Source organism: Dipodomys ordii, unplaced genomic scaffold (assembly GCF_000151885.1).
Source record: "Dipodomys ordii isolate 6190 unplaced genomic scaffold, Dord_2.0 Scaffold1, whole genome shotgun sequence".
NCBI classification, from domain to species: Eukaryota; Metazoa; Chordata; class Mammalia; order Rodentia; family Heteromyidae; genus Dipodomys; species Dipodomys ordii.
In genome coordinates, this window is record NW_012267217.1 from 65746822 (window position 1) to 65770327 (window position 23506).

Consider the following 23506-nt stretch of genomic DNA (forward strand, 5'->3'; position numbering starts at 1 on the left):
TTGCTCGCCGCTCTTCTTGAGACGAGGTGTTAGTCTCGCAGAGGTCGGCCTCAAACACGTGAGCCTTCTGCCTCGGCGTCACGGGTTGCAGTTACAGGCATCTGTCACTATTGTGGCATTTTAATACTGCAACTCCTTCCATCCTTGTCTTCCTAGGACTGAAAATGGTGTCTGACTGAGCGGGGCAGGGCACTACTGGCGTGCATACCCGTGGTTTTTGCACATGTTCCTGTTTATGGGTGTGGCCTTGGTACCCTGCGGCTGAGCTCCACCTCCTGGGCGCTTGGCACTCCCTTTTCCTGGAGCTGCAGCTGGGGGCGCTGTGCTCAAGATGGAGCCAAACCCTTCAAAACAGGCCCGTTATTGGGGTAGATGGAAGTCCACTAGTAGCCCTAGCCTTTGCCTGGGGTGATCGTCCCTGTGCAGGTGTGGCTGGCAGAAGGGTAGGTCAGAGGCTTCTTTCCCCGGGCTGGGCACCTGACCCAGAGATGCCACACCCACCTTCCTCACCGGCTGGGGGACGGCAACACCCTTTTTCATGACCCAGCCCCTCCCCCACACAGAGTGATGGAAACACACAGGTGGCTTCCAAATAGTATTTCAGACGTTCACTCGGTGTTTCTGTGAGTAGTCAGAAGAGAGGGGGTTAGAGTTTGCAAATCAGCACTGTATTTATTTTAAGAGAAAAAAGAAAAGAAACTGATATCTTTAAACATAGCAAAGAGGTATGCAAAATGCCCCACAGAAGAGAAGAGATAATTTATCATCATAATACGTTGGTAATTTAGTCTCCAAAGGCTCAGACTGACTGTAAACATTCGTTAAATAACAGCCTGAACCCCTTAGTCTCAGTCTGGACATGGGGGTACCGGGTATCTGTTTTCTCCTGTGTTTAAAGACTTTATTCATATTTAGTTCTTTGTGCTGCATGGCGCAATCTTTTTACTGAGCACCTGTTCTGTGCTTGGTACCTTCTGAGCGCCGGTGAGACCTAAAGAAAAAGAAGAAGGAGGAGGAGGAAGAGGGGGAGCTGCATGCCAGTAGCTCTCACTATAATCCCAGCCGTTCAAGAGGCTGAGATCCAGAAGCCAGCCCAGGAAGAAATGTCCAAAGGACTTCATCTTCAAAGTAACTAACCCTCAGGGGTGGGGGAAAAGCTGAGCCAGAGGCACAGCTCAAATGGTAGAGTAACTGCAAGCTGAATGAGTGTGAGGCCCTGGGTCCAAACTCTGGTGTAGTCCCAAGAAAGGTAGGGGGGAGGGGTACACTACCCCTGGGGGAAACAGACACAGAACCAGACAGTGTCTTACAAGGGCTACGGTGGAGGGGCCGTGTTGGGAAGGGCCTGAGCCCCCCACCCCACAGGAACTGGGGAGTTTCATCTCCAGCCCCCCCATGTGGCTCAACAGCTTTAATGGTGACCCGTCTAAAAATAGATTTCCCAAGATCCCCTGTGTAGACACAAAACTTCCCGTTAGGTATCCCCTCTGACCTGGTTCAGTTCTGCACAAAAGTCCTTAATTTAACTTCACTGGGTGATTGCTGGGAAGGCGTGGGTATGTGTGGTCTTGGGACAATGGGAGGTCATAGTGTGCCCATGACCACACACACACACACACACATCCCAGGACCCCACCACGCCTGTGCGTGTGCCCGTGACCACACACACACATACACACACTCTAGGACCCCACCACGCCTGTGCTTAGCTCTACTGTGCACCACACCCTTCTCTTGGAGTCCGATCTCCAGGCCAGGAGTCTGGTCGTTTTCTTCTGGTCTTTCAGGTTGTCTGTCCAGCTGTCTGGCTGGCACCACACTGGACACATGGCACAGGGCCCATAGGACACTACATCTTCTTGGATGGATACCATCCTGGCCAAGGCAGAAAAGAGAGCAGGTGTAGGGCAAGGCGGGTCAGGAGCAGGTACGCAGGGAGCTGTGGGCCTGCTTCACTTGGGAGGGACTTGAGCTGGGAGAGGTGACGTGCAGGGCCACACAGCCGGGCCAAGCCGGGCTCCCTTCCTCGCAGCCGTGTTCTGTGATGGTTAAAACTTGGCTCACACATGTCTGGAGGTTGAAGCACAGAATTCCAGGAAGTCATTTAGCAGCCCACATGCAGAGTCCTTCAAATGCTTATCTTCTGGAGCCCAGAGCTTGAAAACTGCTCCAAATATTGAAAATATACAGAAGTGTTGATTTATGGTCAAAAACCTGAAATCTGTCTGAGCACAGAGGAAATAACAATGCCAACCAAGGCACTTTCTGCTCTTTCAGATCTAAAAAAAAAAAAAATGAATCCCATTACTTACTCTCCTGTGACATTTAACCCTGGGCCCATGGGAAGATATGTCACAACCAAATTACCTCCTTTCAAGCCCGGCTTCTGTATGGCAGGTTTGCTTAGAGCTGAGGACGCCACCACCTGCTTCTCCAAGCCACGTGACAGATTGAGAGCCAGGTTGGGCGAATTTCCATACTTAACAGAGTGGAGAACCAAACATCTTCAGGACCTTGGAGAAACCCCACATGGACGGCCAGTTAGAGCAGCCCTTCCTGTCCCGGACAGGACCGAAAGCAGGGAATATATGTTACCAAAGAGCAACCGTACATCTAATTAACTTCTGGAATTTTCTGCTAGATATGCTCAGTTTCTTCCCAGCCTGTTCGGCCCACGCAGCCCTCCACAGGAAACAGCATCCCTTAGTAATTTAGCAGCTGCAAGCACCAAACTTGAGAAATGGCTGTGGCTGATTGTTGGGGGGAATAAAAGAGATAAATCTGGAGAGAGAGAAGCAGGAGTCTCTTGAGATGATTTCATTTCCACCTAACAGGACTACTTTGCGTTTTTCAGAGCACACCAGATTAATTTAAACTTGGTGCAAGCTTGCCTCCAGGGGAAAATCAGCTAGAGAACAGGCTGATTTTTTGGCCCTCGAATATCGAGCCCCGATGTGCGCGCCCAAGAGCACCTGCCCTGGCTCCCTCCAGATGTCTGCCTCTGGCCACGCCCCCGTCCTCCCCGCTCCTCCCCTAACAGGGTGGCTGGCTTTGCCTCACAGGTGCCTTGCAGAAAGCAGTGGTGATAGGCAAGGAGGAAGAGCCACTGGGAAACCCACGGGGGCCAAGGGAGCCTGGGGCGGAGGGAACGGAGCCCACGCTGCCTGACATGCGCTCTGTCATGAGAAGAGGCGGCAGGCGGGGACTGGGGGCTCTCACAGAAGCACCAAGACCCGGGTCCCCCATCTGCCTGCCTTTGTGTATTGAGCCTGGTGATGGCCGGAGCCTAGGCCGCCACGTCCTCCACCCCCAAGCCCGCTCAGCCTCACGGCTCAAGTCTTGCCTTGGCCTCTCAGTATCCCCCCCCTCGCCCCCTTTCCCACTCATTTTGACTGGGTAGTGCGATTTCTTCCCCTCCTTATTTAAGCACACGGTAGTATTGCATACAGTGGTCTATACCTTGTTTTGCTCTTCTTTTTTTTTTTTTAAATAGAAACAGCTTTATTGGATGAGATTCGCATAACATACACTTCATCTGACTAAAGCGAGTCAGTAGCGAGTCAGTAGCATTTAGCACACCCCAGGTCCACAGCCCGCCCACCGTGACATGGTTGTGTTGTGTTTTTTTACATTACCTCAGCACAGAAGCAGGGAACCTCTATTTATTTACCAGAACTTGCATTTTTTTTAATTACAAAAGGCCTTATAAGCACAGGTCGGTAATGAAGAGTTACATCTCAATGAAGAGCAGAGTTCCTAAATCCCCACTGTTTTGGCTTAATTCGTAGAGATTTCTTGGTGTAAATTGACACGGCCCAGGAAGGAAATTCTTCTCCCCCGTGTTTTTCTCAGCTCTGGCCCCTCCTATTGTATGCCTTTCCTCCCCATTTTTAGAACTCAGTCTAGCGCTGTGTTGTCTTTTCCTTTCTCCCAACACCTGTCATCTTCCTCGGCCCCCCGCCGTGCCCCTGCTGCCCCTTCTGACATTGTGTACCCCTGTGTGAGCGGCACAATAATGCCAGTGTCTGAAACATCTTCAGAGATGGGAATGAAGTCCGCCTCCTCCCGCGGAAAGCTCGCTCAAAAGCAGTGTGCACAGGGGCCGGTTTGAACTTCACTTCACACTCACCTTTCAACAGGGCCCTGGGATGTTGTGCTTTCCTCCGATGGCAAAGGTGGCCTCTGCTTTATTTACCAGCCTCCACATCTCTCTGAGCTAGCTTCACACGGAACAGAGCCCTTATTAAAGATCCAAATTACCTTCCTCTTGTTGGCCTTGGATCAAAGCAAGTCCGCTTTAATTTTCCAGTTCCCACAATGACTTCCTCCGGTGCTCATGGAAGCCCTTGGCCCTCCACGGGTTCCCCACTCCCCCCCCCATTGTCCCTGTCTTTGATAATTCAGGCTTCTTCAGTAACCCAAAAAAGAAAAAGGTCCAGGTGGGAGTAGGAAGGACCCGTGCTCCTCTCGTGAGCCCTCCTTCCCTCCTTCCCTCCCTTCCTCCTTCCCTCCTTCCCTCCCTCCCTCCTTCCCTCCCTCCCTCCCTCCATCCTTCCCTCCCTCCCTCCTTCCCTCCTTCCCTCCCTCCCTCCTTCCCTCCCTCCTTCCCTCCTTCCCTCCCTTCCTCCCTCCCTCCTTCCCTCCCTCCCTCCTTCCCTCCCATTCCTTTCCTCCCTCCATCCTTCCCTCCCTCCCTTTTTCCCTCCTTCCCTCCCTCCCTCCTTCCCTCCTTCCCTCCTTTCCTCTTTTCCTCTTTTCGCTCCTGTTGTCTGTCTTTCCCTTTTTGTTCCTGCAGTTGCGTACTTCTTGGGAACGCATTTTGTAGAAAGTCGGTAGCCAGCCAATCCATCAAGAGCTGTCAGCCACACCTCCAGCGGGCAATGACTCCTGGGAACATGGTCTTGATGTCCTTCCCCAATCCACACCCCTGAGGAGGGGTGGCCAGAGAAAGTCCTCAGGAGGACAAGATCCAGGGCCCCTGGAGGCCCTGTCTGACATGGGTGGGACTGGAGATGTGCGATCTGGAGGTCTGATGACAGCGGCAGGAGTCCCCGCACTGGTGGCTCTTCCGTGTTCAAGGCCCCCACTCATCACCCTCTGCAACAAATACAACCTGAGCCCCTGGGGAGCAGCAGGGCCCTAAGCACCGGAAGGTGGAGCCCAGCATGTGACTCACCCCTGAGAGGAGAGACCTCTCGGCGCACCTGGTGATGGCTCTCACCGAGGCCCGAGCGTGCCAACAGTTCATCAAAGAACGGCCCAGCTAATGATCGGCTGGGCCGATAATCGGGGGAGAGTTAATTGTAAGGTTCGATGTGGCATCTTGTCAGCAGAGATAAGTTGTCACGTTTTCCACTTGAGCTGAAACTAAATGATTGTAAAATAAGTTATGAGTGTCCTTGGGCCTGTCTGCCGGAATGATAGCTAAGAATACATTCCTGGCCCATCCGTCTCGAGCGGGCTGCTTGATATTTATGTGAGCAGAATGTTATTTTATTCTCCCTCAAGTCATGCTTGTCAGCTCTCCCCGTGAAAAGTGAAAATGCTTCTTTGACTCATACTTCACCTACTGAAGCTCAGAGAGACTGCAGATTGTGTTCATTATTGCTCCTCTTATATATTTTTGGGGGTGTACGTTGAACATTGATGCCTGATTGGGAAGAACTAATGGCTGACGCTGAATGTAGAGTGTGGCCCGGTCCATCCCAGATCCTGAGTCTCGGCGGCAAAGCCTCTTCAGACGCGGAATAATGACACACCTGCTTTTTTAATCTGGCAGGCCTTGCCTCTCTCCGCTTCTCCCTTCCCACGTTTAATGCCGTCAGTGGCAGTCCCGCTGCTGGTAATTGATACAAAATGAAATGCGTTCTTCCTAAGCAGCTGGAGCCCACGGCTGGCCCTTGTGTCTGTACGGGGGAGTTGGGACATGTGGAATGGACACCCACCTGCTGGGGCTGCTCATGTTTTAGACTAGTTTCTGGGGAGTCTTGCAATCTGAGAGCGAGCCAGGTATTACTATACCCTAGTACAGAACCGTGCATACAACCCGCACGCCCCCCCTCCCCTGCCCTCAGTGCAGAACCCAGGTAACCAGAAACATGCTGCCCACACCACAAGGCCGTACCCTGCCTGGCTGTCACCCCAGGCCATTGTGTGGGCCTCCCTCCACCTCCTGTCTCCCTTGGCCCTCACCATAATTTCCCGCCACCATGGCATTCTCGGTGCGCGGCCAGGCTTCCCTGTGGCTCACTCCATCATCCGGCTACAGAGCTGCTGCCGCCTTCGTCCTCAGCCAGTGTGCACTGGTGAATCCTGCCCGTTCCTGCCAGCTTCGCCCAAGCCTTCGCTCCAGTACTGTTCCCCACCCCAGCCCAGTGCATATGAGGGCTGGGCACAGTGCCGCTGTCATCCCCAGCGCCCAGCACCGGGACGCCGAGGTGGGCAGAGGGGAGAAGGCGGCCCCACATCCTCATCTCCTCACCTGCACTGCCACTTCCGCCTCAGCTCCAGTCTTAAGTGGGCAAGGGTAATCACCTGGGCCCACCTGGGGGTCCTGGGATACCATGACACTGACTGACCAGGGCTCCACCTCACCCAAGACTTCTGAATACCAGCCTTGCTGCCCACAGCATTGTTGAGATCGCCATACTTTTATTACCACATGACATTCTGTGTTATCTTGGCTGTACCCCTATGTCTCTCCCTCTCCTTTCCTCTCCCCTCTTCTCCCCTCCTCTCCCTCCTCCCCCAAGCCTCTGCTGGCTCAGCAGTAGCCGTTTCATCTTCTCATGGGGTTCGTCTCTGGCCCCTGGGTGCTGAGGAGTCCCGTGGCCATCCTTATCTGTGGATGTGCAGTCAGGCCTCCCCTCCCTCCCTCCCCCCCATGCAGCCACACGATTGGCATGCTGGCTGTAGGGGTCCCTCCCCCCCCCATGCAGCCACACGATTGGCATGCTGGCTGTAGGGGTCCCTCCCCCCCCCATGCAGCCACACGATTGGCATGCTGGCTGTAGGGGTCCCTCCCCCCCCCATGCAGCCACACGATTGGCATGCTGGCTGTAGGGGTCCCTGGTGGTTCCCTGTGCTGGTGTGGGGACCAAGGAAAACAGTCTGTTCTTGAATGCATTGAGCAAGAAACCAGGTGTTATTTTTAGTCCTTAGGATCCTACTCATAGGAGCGACTTTATTTCTATTGGCTCATGGGAACAAAGGTTCCTTTCTATTGGCCAAGGGGACAAGAGTTCATTTCTATTGGCTCATGGGGACAAGAGTTCATTTCAAATGGCTCGTGGAGACAAGGGTTCCTTTCTATTGGCTCATGGAGACAAGAGTTCATTTCTTTTGGCTCATGGGGACAGGGTTTATTCTTTATTCTGTGGCAGCAGCTGATCAGAGCATGCTCAGTAAGTGTAGGGTGAGTGTCAGTTACTTCCTGTCAAGAGACTCCAGTCATGACCTTTAATCTTGACCCAAATGTAGATTCCAGACAGTTGGAAGCATACAGGACAGTGGTCTGACTCATAGGCACGCGTGGGTAGTTTCCAAACTTAAGTGGCAAAGCTGATTGCTCTCTTCTGAGACATAGCAGAAGGCAGGTCATCTCCTGCCTTCAGGGGTAAGTGCTCTCAGAGTTCACTCAAATAAAATGGAGCATCCTTCTGGCAAAGAGGGTACACCAACGTCCTGCGTCCATGCAGCTGATGTGATGGTGAAACAAAGAAACATGGCATCCAGGCACCGGAGGCTCACACCTGGAATCCTAGCTACTCAGCAGGCTGAGACCTGAGGATCACGGTTCAAAGCCAGCCCAGGCAGGAAAGTCCCATGAGACTCTTACCTCCAATAAACCACCAGAAAACCAGAAGTGACGCTGGGACTCAAGTGGTAGAGCGCTCACCTTAAGCTAAAGAGCGGAGGGACAGCACCCAGGCCTAGAGTTCAAGCCCCACGACCGACAGAAAAAAAGAAACAAATGGCAGAGGTAACAAACACGTCATCACCATGTTGAAAGAGCCTCCACACCATCGAGACAGGAGGCCAGGCCCGGCCATGGCTACGGACAGTCCTGCCTGTCTCAGGACTCTCGGCCTCCTGGTTTTCTTCCCATCCAGAGGGTGAGATGAACAGGCGGGCAGGTCAGAGCTCTGTGAGGCCACTGGAGCACGCCCCTTTTGGCCTGAAGCCAGTCACCAGAGCAAGGACATCAGAGTACAAGACTTCCAGCCGCGGTGGCTCCCCGGGTGACGGCAGTGTCCAGCCACCGCAGCGCTGCCCCTCACGGGGGTCTTGACGAGGATTTCTCAGCCTCCCCAGCACCCTGGATGGCGGTGGCCATGACCGGTACCCAGAGGACAAGGCAGTCGCTGGGCAGGTGTGCCGCGGCGCTGCCTGCTGAATCACAGTAAAGAATCTGGAGACATGGGAGGCCACTCCCCCAGAGCTCCACGCGCCCTTCCGGTGGAACCCCCCAGTCATTCCTGATAGCTTAGCATTACGTGGCCTTCTCTTTGGTAAAGATAAAAATAAGCAGTAAAAGCAAGCCATGGCTCACGTCTATAATCTCACCTACACGGGAGGCAGATCAGGAGGATCGAGGCTTGAGGGTAGCCAAGGCAAAAAGTTCACAAATCTCCCACCAATAAAAAGCTGGGCCTGGTGGCACACATCCGTCATCCCAACTCCATGGGACGCCAGAGGATCATGGTCCACCCAGACATAAACACACGGCCTTACTTGGAAAATTACAAAAAAAAAGAACTAGAGGCATGCACGGTTCAAGTGGCACAGCACCTGACTAGCAATCCTGAGGCCCTGAGTTCAAATCCCAGTACTGCCAAGAAACATATAAAGAAATAATAAATAAAGAGTAGGGTTGGAAAGGTGGTTCAATGGTAGAGCACCTGCCTTGAGTGCATGAGAGTGTTATTTCCAGTGAAGCATATATGTCATGTTTTAAAACTTTGATGAGTAGCTTTAATGAATCAACAACCGAATGTCTACTTTATTGATTCCAAATTCAGTTGCAAGTTCCCTAATTACAAAAGGAAACGAAGTTACATTCTCATGCAGTGTCACGGTGCTATGTAAGGCTGCAGAGCGGTCCTGTGCCCACACAGGACCAAACCCACCAAAGATGGTATTGATGGATTCCTGATAAACGAAAAGGAAACAGGAAGCATCAGTTCACCACTTTGCTTTTCTAGGTAACCAGGACTTCAGTCATGCAAAGCAGGGAGTTTTCGGTTCTCCTTAGACAGAGGTGATGGCAGGAGCCATCTGGTCTACCTGGCAGGCGGCACCTGACCCTCTTGCTGTGATCTGCTCCTGCCCGAGGCTCCGGCCTGCCCTCCAGCAGCCCGGTGATCGCTTGTCATGCGTGTGGTGGCAGAGCGGTGCTTGAGTGTTTTTGCTGAGTCTGCTTTTCCTGTGCTTACCTTTGCATTCTCTTGCTTTTTCCGGTGCGGTGGCAGACACGGGCCTGGGCGACTCCGTGTGCTCCAGCCCCAGCATCTCCAGCAGCACCAGCCCCAAGCTCGACCCACCCCCCTCCCCCCACGCCAACAGAAAGAAGCACCGGAGGAAGAAAAGCACCAGCAACTTCAAAGCCGACGGGCTGTCCGGCACCGCTGAAGGTGAGTCCCCCCGGCTCCAGGGTGAGCGCCCGCCCTGCACAGCACTGACTCATGAGTTCAGATGCCCCTGGGATCATCACCAGGCACAGGCATGTAGGCCACCATAGGTATTCTTCTCAGCACGGGCTGGGGACAGTTCTGTAGCACTCAGATGAGTCCACACAGCTGTGGCCTCACCCTGGTCCAGTCACTGCTTCGCTGGTAAGACTGCTTCCCATCATGCACCTGACCGAGTCCTGCAGGCCTGCCCGGCCCAGGCTGCCCGGGGTGACAGCACCCACCCAGGTAAGCGGGACCAGGGTTCAGCACCCCTCCCCAGGTCCTCGCTCGGGCTGGCTCATCTGGCTTCTCGCAGTAGCCGCGGTGTATTCTGTCGGTGCATATACCGCTCCGCAGTTCTGCGTCCCGGGGTCACATCCAGGCTTCCTGAGTCCTCAGCCTTCCACAACAGCCCAGCGCCATCTTTCTGCAGCAACTTCTGCAAGTGAAGCCCCTTCTTGTGATTACCTCACAGACACAGTGGAGATGCACGCACTTAGGTGCACACACAGCCCACAGGGCAGGAGGGTGAAATGAACGCAGCCATAATGCGCAGAAAGGCGCAGGCGTGCTTCAGGGGAGTGTGCGTCCCCCGTGTGTCACGAGGCAGCACTTCTTATTTCTGAGCCTGGCAGCGACTGAGACCATCTTCCGCAGCACCTCCACACTTGGCTCTTCAGTTCTCTTTCTCAGATTCTGCAGTACTTTCTCTGAATACGCCACTGATTGGAGCGTTCGCAACCACAGGTTAGGGAGCGTGGCCTTTCCCGTGTGGGCGCTGAGCAGGGCGTCCATTGTTCATGAGGTGGATGGCGTTCCAGGCTGCGTGGGGAGACTGGGGTCCAGACCCTCAGAGCTTGAAGCTCCTTGAGAGACTGGAAGTCCTTCCCCTGGCCGCCATTGTTTCCGTTCCTCCTCCATAGGCTTCCTGCTCATAAGGTTAGCGAAGACTGGTTCTCCCACACCATGATAAATGAGGTGTCCTTTGTATCCACCACGGTGGAAAACAATGGCTGTGAGTCCTCCACCGCCCGCTTCCTGTAGGGAGAGGTTTGGTTCCAGTGCCAGGCATTGGTGAGACTCCAACCAAAAACCAGTCGGCACAAAGGGCCGCAGCCACCCTGACGCCCAGAGGCCCAGGCTCAGAGCCTAGCCAGGGGCAGGGCACAGCCGCCGAGCTACACAACCACGGACAGGGAGAAGGGAGAGCTCTGTGGATGTGTGCCTCCGTGTATGCCCTGCCAGCGACTTTGTATGAAAAGCACAACCTAGTAAGAACAGTGCCCAAGCCTCCTGTAGGAAGGTAACAGGCTCGTGGACGTCCTCCTCCTCTCTCCTGTTGCTGTCTGCTGTGGGCACGGTGAAGGACCTGCGAGGTGGGTGTTTAGCACGCTGGTCCCCTGAGATGCTGAGCGGAGGGGGGTCATCGGGGTGCCCAGGCGAGCGCCCATCACCCACGACGTTGAAGGACCTGCGAGGTGGGGTTTAGCACGCTGGTCCCCTGAGATGCTGGGCAGAGGGGGTCATCAGGGTGCCCAGGCGAGCGCCCGTCACCCACTGTTGGGGAGTGTCAGTCCTGCAGCAGCACAGGCCCCCGAGCACCAGCGGGTACTGGCGCGCACCACAAAGGCCCCCACAGAAACAGCCAGATCAGAGGCTCTGAGGCTCTGACGCGGGGCTGACTGAGGGGTGACGCATGCCCAGAAGTTCTGAAGCCCCAGGGGGCTTCCTGCAGCCCTCCGTGACATCGGGGGCACGCGGGACTTTCTCTGAGAAAGTTAGCCTATCGTGCTGTGAGTGAGTCACTCCCGAGCACACGCTTTCATTATTTCTAAGGCAGTTCTTTCGCTACGCCGCAGCAGCTGGCCTTGAACTTGCGCCTCCAGTGCTGGGAGTTCAGACTGTACCACGTGCTTTCACATTTTTGAAATCCTATCCTGGAAATCACTTTGGATTGAATGGGGCACAATATTTTTAGTCTTGAGGATGATTAATTCTTTTTTTTTTTATTGTTGTCAGTCATGGGGCTAGAACTCTGGGTCTGGGTGTTGCCCCAGAGCTCTTCAGCTCAAGGCGAGCACTCTACCACTTGAGCCTCAGCACCACTTCGGTTTTCTGGTGGTTAAGTGGAGATAAGTGTCTTACAGACGGACTTTCCTGCCCGGGCTGGCTTTGAACGGTCATCCTCAGATCTCAGCCTCCTGAGTAGCTAGGGTGACAGACATGAGCCACCAGCGCACATTCTCTCCTTGAATTTGAAACCGATTTCCTCTGTTTTCCCTTTGGAGGATCGTGTGTGTGTGTGTGTGTGTAAGAACTCACTTCCGGCTTGCACGCATTCAGGGTGCTGCTGTTACTGCCCTGTGCCCTGCCTGCAGCACAGCCTCCTGCCACTGTTGGACATGGGGCGGTTCTTTAGAAGTCTGTAAGGAAGGCTGTCATGGCTTCCTTGTTATAATGAATGCCTGGATTCCAAACTCCCTTGAGAGTAAGAAAAGCAAAATTATAGTGACATCAGCTAACTCAGGGTCCCGGGCCAGGGCAGATGCATCTCACACTAGTCCTTGGGGACAGGCTCTGGGGCGCCTCAGGTGTGGAAGAGAGCTGGGAGGGTGGAGACAGGGATGGGGGAGTGTCCCCAGCAGGAGCCATGGCCTTCGAGGGAGAGGGACACAGGCAGTTCAGCCACAACAGCAGATTCAGGGAGCCCAAGAAATGCCCTCGCCACCAAGATTCCCCTCCCTCTCACTTCCTCTGCCTGCCCCTCGGCCCCAGCTAGACCGAAGCTGGGAACTAGCACGGGCCACGTGGTCTACACACATCCCTGGGGAAATCTGGCAGTGGTGACACTGGCTTTCCGCACGTGCCATAGACCAGAGCCTCTGGGGGTGGGGGGAGGTGTGCACTGTCCACTCTCCCCCACACTGCCCTCCATGTCATCGCCAGCTGCCACACAGGCTCTGGGCTCCCAGCTCAAGCTAGAGGTATGCATCGCTAGCATCTGTGCCGCCCCCACCCAGAAACACTGCCCACTGAGCCCGGCCCTGACCAACAGCAGCAGAGTTCCTCCAGTGGTCTGCCCCCCTACCCCACCTGGGCCTTCCCTACGGAAGCCCACTAGTGAGCACAACGCCCCCTGCCGGAAGGTGCCCCACCAGGCTCACAGAGAGCCCTGTTTCCTTGTATTTACTATTTAAAGGGAATTGGCTGCATCTCATAACCGAAGAAGCAGCCTGTGACTTACAAGGAACTTACAAGAATTATTATAAGACGTATAAAGAATTTCATATCTTCATAAACATTTTTCATATCTTCATAAATTCATATCTTCATAAATATTTTTGGGTTCCACCATGGTAGCTTGCTTGACTCCTGCCTGGTGATTGTCAGAGAGGATTTCCCGTGATCAAGCCAGTCCCTGGACTCTTCAATAACCAAGAGCATCATTTCTCCAGTCACAAAATGTATCATTACTCCTGCTGCTTGAAGACAGTATGAGCTGAGAGTGGGTGGTGAGCTCTCCCCAGCTGGTTTGGGTGGCCCTGTGCTCCAACACTGCATTTCTTGGTGAGGCGCATGCGTGCTCTGATGGCTGGTGGCCCAGGGGTGTAGCCACCCGGCAGGCCTGGCCCCTCCTGCAGGGAGGATCTTTTTTGCTGTCTACAAGTCTTTGTGCTTACATTAAAATTTCGCAAGTTCTGTGCTCTCCCCTGTGATGTTATACCACTTCGTCAGGAAAAGTAGACCAAAAGTAGCATCTTACTAGTAAGTTGGCTGCTACATTTCAGGAGGAAATACAAATGAATGGTCCAGCCTTTTCACCATTTTTCTCTGTCGCTCACACTTGGAATTTTCTAATTCTTTTTTCATTAGAAACATGTAGAATAGGAGCCAAGCACAGTAGTCCACACCTGTAATTATAGCTATTAGGCAGATTCAACTTTTGAAGTCAACTCAGGCAAAAAGAATAGTGAGACTGTCTCAAAGAACAGATAGACATGGTGATGCACACCTGTAATCCCAGCTACACAGGAAACATACATAGGATAAAAGTCTGAGGCAAGGGGAAAGGGGGAAAAAATAGCAAAAGCAAAGAGCTAGAGATGTAGTTCAAATGGTAAGTAAGCATGTAGCCTGTGCCTGAGTTCAAGCCCCAGTAGAAATGAATGAATGAATGAATGCACCAGGGCTAGTAATACTTTAGCACTGTTGGTACAGTGGTAGGATGCTTTTGGAAACGAAGGCGGCAGCAGCCTTGCTTTCCGTTTCTCTTTGCATTCCTCCTAGTTTCATTTAACAGTCCGCTGGCAGCACTGAAGCATCACTGAAACATTTGATTTGACGAGGATTCCCAAGCATACTTAAGAAAATGGGATGTGCCATTCCTGTCTGTAGCCGAGGGGTGCTGGGGACTGAGCCTTGTTGTGGAGGGACACTGAGTGACTAGCAGAAGGGGACGAGGAGCCAGAGCAAACTCTTGTGCGTGTTAACAGATGGTCCGAGCGTGCAGGGCAGTCTGACAGGCTTCAAGTAGATGGGTTTGAGTACAGGTATTCCAAGGACATTTTAGGAGCCAGGCTTTGAGGAGAGGCAGTGACCCCACCATGCCTGCAGGGGTAGCACGGCCTAGCCACTGTAGATCAGTAAGGGTTCTAGGCACCAAGACCCCAGACTCCAGGGCAGAAGCAAGTTGAAGGGTGTGTGCCAGGGTGAGCTCTTGGTCCTTGAAGATTTTTCCAGATCCTTAATGAGCTGGCCCCTTCGGCCGTTGTCTCTGAGTTGTAGCACATTCTGAAGACCTTGTTATCTCAGGTCCCAACTGCGAGCTTCTCATGGCGGAGATGAGGTCTCTGAGGTCCCATTCTGTGGCCCCCAAACCTGGGGGTTCTCGTTCATTTCCTAACATTCATGCAAGTATACATCAAGTGCTAATTTCCGTGTTTCCCCAGTGAAAAGGATGAAGTTGAGAGAGGTTAAGCGGCTGGCTTGTCCAGGTCAAATTGCTGGTAGGTAACAGAACTCTCTCTTGATTCTCTACCTCAAACTCTCTCCACCAGGCAAAAAGCAAGTCTTTGAGGTACGTGGAGAGGCTTTTGAATCTAGAAGTGGAGCAGACTGAATAGCTTCCTTGGTATTTCTCGGATTCCATGTAAAGATACTGACTTTTATACAGATCCTAACATCTACAAGTTGTGTAGCAAAGATCCTTTATTTAAAAAATAGAGAGCCTATCTAGATGTACCAATCCTATTATGCAGGTGGGGGCCCGGTACCCCACCCTGGGGTTCACAGCGCAGGGCTCCAGAGGTCCGGCGGGGATTTGTTTCAAGCTTCTTGTTCCGAGCCTGTGATGGTTCATTCTGTGTCTTCAGTCCATTGAATGGTTGATCTTGAATGGATTTATTGAAAAGATTATCTTGGACAGCCAAAGTTACTAACAGGCCTCTCTGTTGTGGTACAAAAAAAAAAAAATGAATTGCTCACCACAGCTGTGCTCACTGAGCAATCAAGGGTGAGGCCCAAGATGGTGACAGATTTCATTAGCTACCAGTTACAAAGGTCACCTTGGAATCCGTTTTCCTTCCTTCTCTCCAAGGAGACCCTGAAGTTGTGGATCATTTTATTCTTTCATCAAATATTAAGCGGCTACCACAGGGAAAGCACAGTACATTTGGCTCCATAGGCAGCCCTAAAAAATCAGGCTCAATTCATGTTTCTCTCCAAGGAATTGAGTCTCCAGTGAAAAGCACCCAGGATATCAGGCAGGATATCAACAGAAGCGCATGTGTTCAGGAGCACAAGCATGGTTACAGTTGTGAGAGTGAAGCACACTTTACTGGGCATGGAGCCTGGTTTTATATCTCACTGATTGAATCTGTTTCATAAAACTCCACAAAAGGTGTCACTGGTACTGACTGCTGTTTACTTACAGCCCTGTCCCGCTTAAAATATATGTGTGTGTGCACATGCGTGTGTATTTATATGTGTGTGTGCATGAGTGCACATACATACACACACACACAGAGTCAGTTGTCAGTTGAAGTTGAGGGAGAACCAAAGCACTGGGTAGAAGCGGTGTGCAGTTTTCTTCCCCTGCTCGCTCACTGTAAGAAGAAAGCAGTCTGTCAGCACACAGGGGCAGGGTGATTTCTGAAGGTTGTGTTGTGTGAATTGTCATACCTTCTGGCCATTGATGGGCCATTTGGGGATGTTACATGTCATGACTAGGAAGGCAATTCGTTTCTTCTGTGATTTAGAATGTAACAGATTTTTCTTAAGTGTCTTATTACCTTGATGTTTGCAACTCTGCTCATCCTTGGGTATGGCTCCGGTGTGTGTGATGCTTAGGGCAGAGGTCAGGCCCTCGACCTGTTGCGGCACAGCTTGTTTCCTCCCGACGTGGGTTTGCTTGACTTAGTGTTCTGTCGCAGTGACTGGGCTGAGGGAGAAGGAGGGTTCCTGACAGCCAGCTGGTTGTTGCTTCTCACTCTTGGACCTCCTCCTTCTCGCACGTGCTGCGTGTCTGCTCCTCGTTTCAGGGTTGGCAGCTACCCTGAAAGGAAAGCAATGAGACCTCTGTCATCCACTGCACGGAAACTCCAAAATCAACTGTCGTTTTGCACACAGTAAGATCTTCGTAATGAAGCCTCCTTATTATTGAACAGTTGGTTAGGGTCTTGGAAGAGTGTGTATGAGCAGTTTCATGTCATGAGTGTGGAAAGTGTGAGTCCAAACGTGGTCCTGAAGCGTGGCGGGTTTGACTGCCAGGAGAGCTGAAGGCTGACTGGACTCCTGCCCTCGAGCTGCGGGCTGTGCTAGACTCCCTCATCCCCATCCTCTTTCCAAAGAGAGTTCTCAGGTGGTAACTCCGGCTTCCCAGAGAATGAACTCGCTACAGCTGATAGGTCTGGGTTTACTCTAGACATTGACATTGTAGATTGGGTACAGTTGTCTCAAAAGCCATCCTGCAGGGTCCAGTCCGGCAGACACAAACACACACAAGCTGTACGTGCTCTCAGATCCTTTGTGCAAGTCCGCAGGTCGGAAATAAACAAAGATGGCTCAATCACAGCGGGGGAAGGTAGAACAGAGGATTCCCATCATGATGAACTCACCGACAAGAGAGTATTTTTGGTACCTTTTTTTACGTCCACACAAACTAAAAGGGTTAGCTTCAGGTCCACGCGAGTGCATTGGGCACCCACGGCCTGCCACGTGCCAGGCCGGGTGCCGCAGGAGCAGGGCCTCGGGGCCCTGCCCTCAGCAGGCAGGTGCGCAGCCACGGGGCAGAACTCGGGCGAGTGGCCGGGGCAGGAAGCCCCGGCGCCCAAGCACCTGGCTTGCCTAGGAGACCTTCAGGGGGGTCCCACAGAGGGACAGGACATTCCCATCCCTTTTTATTGAGGAGGAAATGTCTACTGTCCTTGGGAACCAAAAAGAGAAAAAAAATACAAAAATGAGGTCAGTGTGACGAGGTACCCTTTAGAACTCCTGCAGCATCGACCGGAGACTCCACGCTCCGGTCCAGCCCCCACCTCCCGGCCCCCCCAGGCCGACTAGGAGACCTGCCCTTGCCAGGTGCAGACGATTTGCAAGGCTCGTCTTGAGCCGCAGACACGCGCATCGCTCCCACGCCTATCTTTCACCAACACCTGGAGGTGCTCCTCTCTCCTGTGGGGTTCCGTCGGCCCACAGGACACATTTCCCTCCAGGCACCCCGGGATTGGACCTCAGACCAGCCAGGGAACCCTTGGTCAGCTGACTTGGAGCAGGATCCGATTCCGCACTTTCTTAATGATCTCAAGTGTTTGTGACGCTCTCAAGCTTTGACTGACGCTGAGCTCCTGATCAGATTGTGACCTCTGGGACCAAGCCTGGCTTCCTTCCTTGCCTGCTTACCCCTTTCCCTTCGCTGGGTATTTTATTCTATAGCTCAAACATGGTCAGAAGGGGCAGACAGTGACTCGCCTGACCTGTCGCTCGGCCTCCCGCCGCCGTGCCGTGGCTGGAGGCTTCTGTCACAGAGACGAGGCTGGGCTGCATGAAGTCGAGGCCCCAGGGACATTTCCATTCTCAGCTGTAGCTGGGCACCTTATTGTCCTTCTTAGAGACATAGGCCATAGGCGGTGTTGGCCAGAGCCCCAGCTTCGGCACGTGACCATGGCATGGGAGATGGGAAGGAGGTAGCGAAAGTGAATACACCGCTGTCCAAGCCCAGGAAGCCAAATCAAAACAGAGGGTTTGCACAGCACAGTCCTTTCTGGCATTTATGGAGGTCACAAGTCCAGTCCTGGGGTCTCCCCAAGTCCACTCCTGGCTAGGGGTGTGGCTCTTTCTCTCTGTCCTCACACGACCTTCCCATGAGGGGAGAGGGGAGGAAAGAGGGAGAGACAGAAAGCGGGCCGTCCTGAGCCACTTCCTGCTGTGGGTTCACAGGTCCCTGCCCAACTCTGGCCCCAATCAGACTGCCGCTCGGACTTAGGCTGCGGCGGTGTGGGTCAGGAGGGTCTGCGCCCATGTTCGGGGCGCGCTGTGGGATGCGTCATCAAAGCATGGACGCGCTCTGAGCCGCTGCACTCCCTTAAGCCAGTGCCAGTCACTTTGCGCTCTTGAAAGTTCTTGTGAGGACAGGAGCGAGCCAGTCCCCCTGTGCTCCTCAGCGCCCCGGGAGGGGGTAGGAGGGGGTAGGGGTGACGTAAGGCAGAGCGCTCATTTGCCAATACCGGCACGTGAGGGTGAGGTACGGGGCCTCTCACCTGTCCCATCCTCCTGGGCGTGGAGCCCAGCTCTCCGCAGGCCTGTGGCTTGTGCTAGGAAGCTTGTTCTCCACAGCTCAGCCCAGTGAGGCCCCCGCCCGCTTCCCGACCTGCCATGAGAAGACAGAAGCCTTCCTTGGGGTTTCGGCCTTGTTGGTTCTCCGTCTCAGGACATCTCTTGTGGCATTGGACTCCACAGAGAGATGCAGAGAGATTTCTTTTTGTCTAGGGTGTGTGTGAGCATTCCACAAGTAAAAGGCACAGTTTGCTCTCTAGCTATTTTGCAGTGAAAGCATACATGATTGGCTTACAGTGCCTTTGAACTTACAGACATTTAATTCAGGTGCATGAGCTAGTTTCTGTTCTGTTTTGGATGGGGACAGGGGGGTGAGGGGGGGAACATGTTGATGCACAATTTGAAGTTGAAGGGAGGCAAAGAGTGATTGGTTAAGCCACTGTCAGTCACCTGAGTCCCTCTTTATTGGCTTACACATTAATCAAAGGTCTGCCTCCCCTGACTCCAGTTCTCTTCGTGGTTACTGCTCTCACTTTGCTGTGATGCATTATTAATGCTCAGTTCCAAGTGGTGGAGGACAAACTCTGATTGTTTAACAATCTTTGTATCTTTCAACTTGAGCCCCTTCCCACTCACAGAGCAGGCACCGGGTACCCATGCCTGGGTGTGTCACCAATCAAAGAAGCAGGGACAGCGGAAACTTGGGCAGCCATTGGTGGGCATACACATACACACACAACTTAGCCAAAGCTGCTTTTGTACATGGGACATAGAGAAAATTGGCCATTTGTCTGCGGGCTAATGGGTTTTGCTGAAATATGAAAATCTACCCAATGGTTCGATTCAATGACATGATACTAAGAGTCCATGAAAAGCGCCCACTGCACACAGTTTAATTCTATTTAATTTTTTAAGGGGGAAAAAACAGCAAAGGGAAAAATGTTTTAGTTTCTCTGAAGCTGATTTCTCTCTGCTTTTTCTTAAAAGTGCCTTTCTAGTTCCCACACAGTGATCGTTATCTGCCACCTCGTCACCCTGCTGCCTCTGCGTGCAGTAAAATACAAAAAAAAAAAAGAGAGAGAGAGAGAGACCAGGGGAGCTTGTGAAGTATGACTCCCCATCCCAAGACTCATTGCCTGCGATTCGTACCGCTTGACAGTAATGATCTTATTACAGTACTGTGGACCTTGAAGAGATTTCAGGAGGAGAGTGAGAGGACGAGCCTCCGTGTAATCAAGTGGCGCTGAATATTCCACACATTTTTGATCTCACACTGATTGGGCACAGTTTTAACCCATCTTCTAGTCAATTATGCATGGCCCCTGTGCTCCTGGGATCGTCGGAAACACTGATGGCTGTTGTCTGGGATCTGGCAGGCAGCCAGGGCTTGAAGTGCCTTGCACACCGTCGTCCCAGGATAAGTGCTTTTCAGTCGAAATTGATTACCTTACTTTGGGTTTTGCTTAATAGCAAAACTGCATTTGGAGAGGGCTTCAGGTGAGAAATGGACATACTATCCATTTAGAGCAACCGAACTCCTAGCCGATTTTTAGGCTTCTGTCGTTTTCACTAATTCCTGTGTAATGATCTAATGTTGGATAATATTTAAGCCGTGCCACCGTGTTTGCCATGGAGCCCACGTGTGGAGCACAGAGGACAGGCTCAAGTACCCGGCCACCGTCATCAGGTCCCAGGATTGGTCCAGCCCGGCCTCCCAGCTTTGAAGAGATCTCTCTGTTTCTGTCTGGACAAAAAAAAAAAAAAAGCAGTAATTACCAAAAGGAATATTGGGCAATGAGTCCCCCTGCCACGGTTGGCCCCTTAAATGGTCTGCGTGGCTGGCTTTTGGCTTGTTCCACTGCTCGATGCCCCAAAGCGCCGTTCCTTCGTAGATGAGGCTGTTGTTTACCTTCCAAGTTTTGGTTTTGGAGTCCAGGTATACTTGAAAGGATGTTTCCTTGCCAGAAGGATGCAAGAGCTTACAGTGATAAAGACCAGGGAATGCTGACTCGCCTGTGATCCTCACCACGCAGGGCAGTTGGAAGCCAGCCCAGGCAGGAACGAAGCTAGCAAAAAAAAAAGAAGAAGAAGAAGAAGGGTACTTGCGGCTCAAGTGGTAAAACACCAGCAGAAATGGTTAAGGAATAATACCCAGGCCCTGAGTTCAAGCACCAGTAGTACTGACTGGCAAAAAAAAAAGTCTGGGGTTGGGAAGGTGTCTCAGTGGTAGAGTACTTGCCTTGCAAGCATGAGGCCCTGGGTTCAGTTCCTCAGTACCATCTAAGCAGAAAAAGCCGGAAGTGGCCCTGTGGCTCAAGTGGTAGAGTGCTAGCCTTGAGCCGAAGAGCTGAGGGACAGCACCCAGGCCCAGAGTTCAGGCCCCACAACAAGCCAAAAAAAAAAAAAAAGGAGTCTGTAGTTAAGTAAACTGCAATGTGTACGTGATGACTGTGTTGAACCAAGAACTTTGCTCATATTGTACTCTTAATTCTGATTCTTAGCTAATAGACTGTTATTCTAGAATCATCAAATTCCTTTCATTCATTCATTTTGTGTGCCAGTCCTGGGGCTTGAACGCAGAGCTTGGGCACTATCCCTGAACTTCTTTTTGCTCAAGGCTAGCATTCTACCACTTTACCACTTGAGCTGTAGCTCATTTCTGACTTTTTCATGGTTAATTGGAGATAAGCATCTCACAGACATTCCTGCCCAAACTGGCTTCCTCCGGCAATCCTCAGATCTCAGCCCTGATTATCTAGGAATACAGGTGTTAAACCACCAGTGCCCATGAATTCCTTTAATTTTGCAGGGCTACAGAAATGGGCACCCCAGAGTCAGTGGTCAGTGTGAATGTTTTAGAAGTATATTAAACTCAGCAAGAGCATGGTGTCCAGTAGACATTGCATTAACTTGATTTGTCTCTTCTTAGTGAAACAGATAGCTTTGTTCTTTTACCATGCTTCTTGTCAGCGGGAGTGACTTTTCCTTTCTCTGCAGAAGCCATGATTACTATAAAAACGGTTACCAAAACAGCTCTGAGAAAATTTACCAGAATCCCAAACTTCATGTTATACACACAGGTTTATTATTTGCTTTCTTTCTCTGTTTCCCCACAGTAAAATACATCCTATTCAAACATAGACTTGGCATGATGCTGCCTTACAAGGGAGAAAAATCGGTTACAAAACAGAAAGTCACAGTTGAATGTTCATTAACAAAAAACAATGCAGCCGATTGCCCTCCGCTCCCCGGCACGTGCTGCGGCTGAGCGTGCGCACATCTCCTCACACCCCAGGAGTCTGGGAGGTGGGTGCTGTTAACCTCACTTTTATAACTGAGGAAACCGAAGGTCGTAAAGTTTAACTAACTTGCTCAAGGCCACAGACATGGAAAGCACAGATCGGCTCAGATGCAGGCGTGAACGCACCGATGCTCGCCCCGCCTCTTGCACGCGCCTCCCAGTGACCTTCCCTCTCTTTGGAAGGTTGTATTTGCCTTTTCACTCAAATCTTGCCTTGCCCAGGACATTTCCTGGGAGTTAGTGTCACATAATGTAAAAGATTTTTATAACAGCTGATCAAAAGGACATTCCTTAATTTCAGTAACAATCTGCTCAGCTCTGATCATACGATTCTGAGTCGTGAATCAACAAAGAGACAAAATGCATTTTCACAACAGGTGGAAAATACAAAACCCTCCCTGAGCAAATGGTCAGTGCTTTTTAAAGGCTATTGTTTTGCAAAATCAGCATTTATTTTACTGATCAGATAAGTACTTTTACCTAAACAGGTGAATTGAGCTCTCTGGATTATAAAAACAAATGAGGGCACGATCTAGTGGAGAAGCCAGTGTGGCTGGGGAGTGTCGCACCAGCCCAACCACTGTTGAGATGGTGAGTCTCGGGACCTTCCACACCCAGGCTGGCTCAGTCTTACAGACTCCACCTCCCATAACTAGGATTACTGGCTTGAGCCTCTGCACACAGCTAAATCGGTTGATGCCATTTTCTGGCTTCACTTTTAAAAAAAAATTTTTTTGAATGTAATTAGGAACTGCAGAAACATCTGTAATTGAGTAAAACCTTGTAAACTCCCTGTGAATTACAGAAACACATTTCCAAAAATAACAGGAAAAAAGTCCCATCGACAGCAGCGTAGGCTTCTTTCTGCTAGTATATGGTGAGAGTTGAGTCTCCATCTCTTCCTCCCTGAGTCAGAGTTAAAATTCCCCACAGTTACCCAGAATCCCCTCTAAGAACCTGTTCTAACTCTGGATCGGGGGCTGCCTGGAGAAGAAGCAGGAGCTGACCAGTGCCCTTCCGTGTCAGTGCTGTGAAGTCAGGGATATGGGCGGTTCTGGCATCCACCAAAACTCAGAGGGCGGCTAGAGGCAGTTTCCAGACAGGAGGTTCCAGCCAAGGCCTGGGCACAGTGGCTGCCTGAGTATGAGGACCGTAGTCCTTGCATGGAGCCCCGGACGCTCCTGCGAGTTGCTGAGTATTGCCCGTGGCTCTTGCCAGCCCTCATGCCCAGCATATGACCCTGTGCCAGTGGCCGGGACTCCCTCCCTGTGGCTGCCTGGCGCCAGGGGCCAGTGTGCACGAGAGAAGCACAAGGCGGGACAGAGGCCGACTTCCTTCCCAGCGCACCTCAGGGTCAGGGTGGATTCCACCATATGGGCGTCCAGCTCAGTCCCAGGTCCCACACAGGCCAGGGTGCCAGGACAGGCTGTGCCCCTGAAGGCAAGTGCCAGGTCCTTGCAGCGCTCGGGCCTGAGGTTCTTGCCCCAGATAGTAAGTGAATGTGCTGCAGGCCAGGGTGGGATAAGACCGTAGGGCGCCCCGCGTGTGAAAGGACTCCACCTCAAAGGGAGCAGGGCCCGGTGGAAGGCCCAGCCCTCCCTCCCAGACCACACTGTGGGGCCGAGTCTGCTCAGTCCTCTCTGTGCTTGATGCCCTGTGTTGTGCGCCTGTCCTTAGAACAAGTTGATCAGGCCGGGCACTAGTGGCTCACACCTGTGATCCTAGCTACTAAGGAGGCTGAGATCTGAGGATTTTGGTTCAA

At 52.2% G+C, this 23506-nt stretch overlaps 1 protein-coding gene across 1 annotated transcript in view; it reads left to right on the plus strand.

Annotated features, from left to right (window-relative positions):
• The window catches only part of Agap1 (ArfGAP with GTPase domain, ankyrin repeat and PH domain 1), a 345764-nt gene that overhangs the window by 231787 nt on the left and 90471 nt on the right, over positions 1–23506 (plus strand). The window contains exon 14 of the mRNA XM_013023308.1: positions 9471–9632. Within this exon, the coding sequence (XP_012878762.1) occupies positions 9471–9632 (162 nt within the window). The remainder of the gene's footprint in view (positions 1–9470; positions 9633–23506) is intronic.